A 6,255-nucleotide genomic window follows, 5' to 3' on the forward strand; every position below is an offset into this window, starting at 1 on the left:
TCTTATATAGCCCACCGGCTGAGACAGGACGTAAAACCAAAATAATAATAATAATAATATCAAGAAACGTTCGCCAATACTACTAGGCCTAATCTTATTAGATTACTACTAGCGATAGCTACAGCTCAAGACTAGATTATTCAAAGCTAGAATATCAAACAAGCTTTCCTAAATGCTCTTATCAATACCACGATATTCATTGAGCAACTAGAAGGATTTTTAGATCCACGATACCCTTAGCACGTCTACCTACTCAATAAGGCACTATACAGATTAAAATAAGCCAGTAGACAATAGCAGAAACTACTAGCAAGCCTACTAGGCTAACTAGAATTTCAATCTCTATCCATTAATACAGCTATATATATCAATTGCGATCAAAAGATTATAATCGCTACTTATATAGATAATCTACTTATATTTAGAGAAAACGAGCAAAAGATCAAGAATCTATTCCGCGATCTATCGGATATATCAGATCTAGAGATTAAAGATCTGGGTAATATATCTAAGTTTCTTAGTATCTAAATTATCAGATCAGATCGATCGATCTATATTACCTAAGAGAGCTATCTTTAAAGGCTGTAACGATGTTACAACTTCGCCATGTATCGGACCAATCCCAGAGCCGGATCGGAGGTAGTACTCGCCGCCCTCTTCATTAACCACTCGTTGTGAGGTCGGATCCGATTCGGATCCGACTAAGATAAGTATATAAGGAGACACTCCCTGTAGCTAGCTCTGTAGACTTTTGATATCCTTTCGTACAAGGCCTATAGGTGTCTATTCGAATTAAGGCTCGTTTGATGTCCCACGCACTCCCATATGCCTCTGAGTGACACTACCGCCGATACTGATCCGAGTAGTCTTGCCTGCGCCGTTACACGATCAGCCTTAGAATGTGGAGGACATTTCGCTGTTACATTTATTTAACGAGTAATCTATGAGACGGCGAATCCGCAGCAAGAAACAGAGACACTTATTTAGGACTAGCGCATCACGTGATCTATAAGATACTTAGTGATTAGTATGTCTTAGTACTACTAAGCAACTGAGCACTCCGCATATCGCCTGCAAGATGCTTAGTGATTCGTATATCTTAGCACTACTAAGCAACTAAGCATATTGTATAAAGCTCTAGTATATAGCATTAGATATTAAGCCCTTATAGCTTAATGTATTTAACTTAAGTTATAAGTATAAGTATAATATAATATTATACTTGCCTAAGTTACTATCCAGCGCACACTGTCTCTCTATCTGCGAAAACTAACCAACAAGAAGCTTGACACCAGAAGTCTAATATTACTTCCACTCGAGCTATACTCTTAACAAACAGCTCTATTTATTACAGACTCAGAGCGAGCTTTTATACTATAAAAACGAGGAACTACGTAGTAGTATTACTACTAGAAAACGCTGTAAATCTAAAAGAAAACTTCTTAATCTATAGCAGCACGAAAAGTATTATAGCACCGCGGTGATATAGAGCCCACGATTAGTAAGAGAGGCTAGAGCCCGTAAGGCAGTAGAACAACAGCACGAGCATGAAAAAATACTCTAAAAAAAATACTAGAGGGAGAAGCGAGCTACCGTAGCTGTATATAAAAAATAGATAGCATAAGCTACTCGTAAGCATCGCGAAATGGCCAAAGTAGTATAGTAGGAGAAGTAGACTGCGAGGGCTACATAACTAGCTGCCGCGCGTGCCTAAAAGGCATAAGACTGCGCTACTACAACCGCACCAAAAGCTCGTGATAAGCAGAATATAGCTAAACGAAAAGCTTTATTAACTTAGAATAAAAAAAACATTAAAGCGGCGTTATATTGTAGAGGCTAAAAGTAGTAGTAGTAATACATTACCGCCTGCTAAGCCTCTTACTAAAACTACCACGCGCGGCCGCAACGTGAAGTTACCTAGCAAATATCAGTAGATAGATATCAAATATACGATTACGGCAGTACTCCACCAAAATATCTCGCGATAATAACGTTTTGGTGGTGGTCAAAAGCTTCATTTTTTGGCGGGCACCCATTTTGGTGGGGTGTTGCATTGGGTGAACTGTTGCACGCACTGACCACATGCAGTATGCCGAAGTATCTAAGCGCGTTATCTGAGCGCTGCTCGGGCGGTGAGAAGAATCCGGGTGCTCTGGGTGACACCCGGATTCTGCGCTCGTCATCTGAACATAGTTCGGATGGTGCGCACGCAGCTTGAACCGAGATCTCATCGAGGAGCTATCTAAAGGGCGTTCAGCCCGTTACAGATATTAAGGTTAAGATGGATTAAAGCGGGCGAATAATCCTTCTTACTTAGAGCTTTCGTGAGCTTACCTACAAAGTCAACGTATTTGCCTAGTTCTCCCTAGATAATTTCTGCTCTAGCCTTTCGTATAGTCTCTTTCTGATTATTATCGATATCACGAAGACCGTAGTAGATTATCTTATGTATTATACTTATACGGAGCGTATCCAGGAATCGTGTTTACTAAACGATGGAAGCTTCCCCCCCCCCCCCCCACAGCATTGATAGGCCCATAGAATCCAGGTATCCGTTCGTGTTCGTTAATAATGTATCTATATCGTTGTATGCGTTAAAGTAGATCTAGCTAAGATCTTTGAGGCCTAGCCTATAAGCAACTCTAGCGCTTACTATACAATTTCCTAATAGAACAAGAGGAAAGGATTGCTTAGCATACACATCTGTTACTGCCTTAGACGTCCGCCGGAGTAGCTTAAAGCTACGGCCTATCTCCCGTTCAAAATCCTTAACTAATAGAAGCTTGAGTATATGTACCATCACACCGAGTTTTTCCAGCTCTTTAACGACCCCTAGAGCTCGAATGCGGTTAGGACCGTCACCAACACGGTAATCACGAAGGCCAACATGATAGGGGGAAAAGATAATAGTAATAGAATTAGCATTTATCATTACTTGGGGGAAATGTGCAGAAGTTAGGATGTAGTTTTTAGCAGTGCATAAGAGCAAAGATAAAAATCGGTTTAGTTCCACAAACGCCAAGCGTACGTCATAAATTGGAGAGTTCTCTGACTTAGTAACACAGCTTAGAAGCGAGTTGGCCACCCTACTAGCTACACGCACCTTAAAAGCTACACACCTTAATAGCTCTTTACTGCTACGTGCTTTGTAATCTTATGACAAGGCTAAGGGTATTCGGATTCATAATCATCAGTGTAATGGGCTGCGCCCGTAAGTGAAACACGTAATTGTATCACGTCTAATAGTAGTGTTGTGGTCAAAGTTGGTGGGGTCTTGGCATGTCCAGTCACTCACTCGTCCCAGACGTTAAGGGTTTTAGCACAACATAGTTTGTGATCTTTACAGGTTGGCATTAAAGCATAAGCTGCAACTGACGAGTCGTTCGGAAAATCCCAGTTTCAGTTTCACAAAACCTGGGTTCAGTTTGTTAGTGTTGACACGAAGGATTTAGACATTGTCTAGTGAAAGATCAACCCTGTTACTTACCGTAAGTAGATGCGACAGCGACGGGACGACTGATAGAGATCGCCGGGCGATCGTGGCGTACATATGAGCGGACGGCGCGGACTGCGATGATAATCCTTGATCCATGTTTGAGAATGTTGACTGACGGGTGACAGGCAAGAATGACAAGTCGACATCAACCCGCTAGCGAACTGAAACTGAAAAATTGGCTGCCGGACAGTTGGCCAGTTTCCTGATCAGATTTGGTATAGCTCAACTGGACGCCAATCTCGACTAAAAACGCCACTACTGGAACTGGGACTGAAACTGGACACCGAACAGGCCCTGAGTCAGCCAAGGAGATTGCGTGGCGTTAACATTCCGCTCACCCTGACGCCATTGGTGGTCTTATGTGGCGCCTTCAAGCGCATAATTCTGCTTTTATTGGCTGCACCCCGCGCAAGGAATTTGGCTGGGGCAAAGCGAGCCATATCAGCGCAGGCCAATGTAGAGGGCATATCCAACGAGCCACGTGTGGGGAAACAAATTAAGGTTTGTTCTTTATTACCATTTTTATCGTGATGACATTGAGGTCTGAGGCAAATTTGTTGAGGTGTGTAGATCGATCCATGGCCCACGAAGCTAGCACCGTGCAAGTTTCACGAGCTAGGCTAGGGAGTAAATGATGCTGCCCGGCATGCAAGCGTCCCCATAACACTAACCTTCAAGAACTCACAATCACGCGGGTAGTCGTAGGGGCCTCCATAGCACAGATGCTGGCAGATGCGGACGAGAACTATGCCTGGAGGGTGATATTGGTGGCCACAATATGTTTGGTAACCTCGGTGGTAATGGTGGGTTTACGAGGCTATGTTCGACGAAAGATCCTCAGGAATCTGGGCCTTGATGATTGGTTTCTGTTAGCAGGGCTGGTATGGTTCTTCAACCTTTGATCAATACTATTGACTAAGAAATGCAGGTTGTTTATATTGTATGCATTGGTCTGTGTTTGGGCTGTATGTATACAGATACACTGTCGCTTTCAACATTACCCTAACTATTATGAAGCCATACGATATGGACTGAGTCGCCATGTTCACACTACCACTCTCCCAGAGAGATCTGAATTTCTCAAGGTTCGTCAACCCTCAGTGCATTGGGGTCACCGCTGACATATTATCATGCTGCAGATTATGTGGGTTACGTCAGTTATGTACGGAGCACTCATAATGATGCTTAAGATCACTTTTCTTTTGCAATACCGTCGCGTATTCCCACTGCCCATTTTCCAACGATTGTGCGACGCGTCTCTTGTTTTTATTGTCATCTGGGCTACTGCTGCAACGTTGGGGTCTTTGCTCAACTGTCCGCCTATCAAATCAAACTGGGATCCATTACGGTACAAAGACTGTAAAGAGCGGTTGAGGTTCTGGTACGCAATGGGCGTCCTGCACGTTGTCAGCGATGCAGCCATTTTTGCCATGCCTCTGCCGCTGCTGCAAACATTGACTTTGCCGAGGCTACAGAAAGGAGTGCTGATGGGAATCTTCTCCCTGGGTTTCTTGTAAGTCCCGAGTCTCTTGGCGATATTTGATGGTGAGCTTATACCAGCTCCAGCACTTGCGCGATCTCCATTATCCGCCTTACTACACTTCGATCATCCACTATGAGCGATGATCCAACCTGGGCTATGCAAAATACAGTATTATGGTCAACCGTTGAAGTCGCTTGCGCCATCATTTGCGTGTGTATCCCGACTTTGAGGCCTCTTCTACGGCTATGTACAGGCTGGCAGAAGCATTCTAACGACATAACTGAGTTAACACCGACACCAAGATTAGAAGAAGAGGACGGGAAATCCGCAGAAACGAATATAAACGGAGTAAGGATTTGAACTGAGGTTACTCCTAGTATACAAAATATAGGATGTGCATCTCACCTTAACGTAGACAATATTATTTTTTATTATTTCATGATGCCTCCTGGTGAGTTTTCTCTCCCCCCCCCCCCCATCGCCCATATCTCTCTTGGAAATAACCCCTTAGAGAGGCTAATTGTTCGTGCTGGATCCTCTTCACTAAGCCCCCGCTGGCCTAAGCGTTCATAGAAACTCCCTTAAGCCCCCTATAAAGCCCCTGACCAGGGTCTTACTACATACGTATTAGCTACTTACTCTATTGTATAACCTAATGCAACCTAACTCCGCGCAACGCGATATAACGCAAACGCAATAGAATACTTACCAATAGCTACTTTAATTATGTATATCTATATCTATATCTATATCTATATCTATATCTACATTCATTACTTACCATGCTTACTTATCTACCTACCTACTATGTTCGTATTTGCCCTGAGCATCGCTGTGCTATTTATGGCGTAGACGAGCACCTTAAGCGCCAACATAAGCTATCAATAGTAGAGAGAAGAGCGCTACTTAGCGCGTACGGCAATCTCTCTCTTCTACCGCCCCACCAAGTGGCTCAACCAGAGCCTAACCACTAGATAGTGTTACAAGTAACAAGAAGGATTCTCTCCTTGACAAATGACGAGATAGCGGAAGGCCTATGGACGTCCACGTCAGAAGGTAATGATCAACGCGGGGCGCTGATCACGTGACTTGGCATCTCGCCAAGACAGGACATCTGGAGATGCCAGACCCTCAGGAGATGCCAGGACATCTGAAGATGCCAGCGACCTTAGAGATGTCAAGGGCTTAGCCAGATGTCAGGACTGGAAGCAATGAGGATATAAGGATGGATGGATTTCATTATTTACTCTCGTTGTGGTTAACTTAAATTATACTT

At 43.6% G+C, this 6,255-nt stretch overlaps 2 protein-coding genes across 2 annotated transcripts; one reads left to right on the forward strand and one right to left on the reverse strand.

Moving 5' to 3' along the window:
- Positions 1-2,436: 2,436 nt before the first annotated feature.
- COCSADRAFT_294198 (uncharacterized protein) lies at positions 2,437-2,982 on the reverse strand. Its single transcript, XM_007707912.1, has one exon. The coding sequence runs from the start codon at positions 2,930-2,932 to the stop codon at positions 2,606-2,608; it is 327 nt and encodes a 108-aa protein (XP_007706102.1). The 5' UTR covers positions 2,933-2,982; the 3' UTR covers positions 2,437-2,605.
- Positions 2,983-4,296: 1,314 nt separating this feature from the next.
- Positions 4,297-5,339, forward strand: COCSADRAFT_104477 (uncharacterized protein; the record flags this gene model as incomplete). Its single annotated transcript, XM_007707913.1, has 4 exons — positions 4,297-4,377; positions 4,474-4,581; positions 4,636-5,009; positions 5,063-5,339. 4 exons carry the CDS (start codon positions 4,297-4,299, stop codon positions 5,337-5,339), a joined length of 840 nt encoding a protein of 279 aa, XP_007706103.1.
- Between the last annotated feature and the right edge of the window lie 916 nt (positions 5,340-6,255).

The sequence above is a fragment of the Bipolaris sorokiniana genome, assembly GCF_000338995.1.
Source record: "Bipolaris sorokiniana ND90Pr unplaced genomic scaffold COCSAscaffold_30, whole genome shotgun sequence".
NCBI classification, from domain to species: domain Eukaryota; kingdom Fungi; phylum Ascomycota; class Dothideomycetes; order Pleosporales; family Pleosporaceae; genus Bipolaris; species Bipolaris sorokiniana.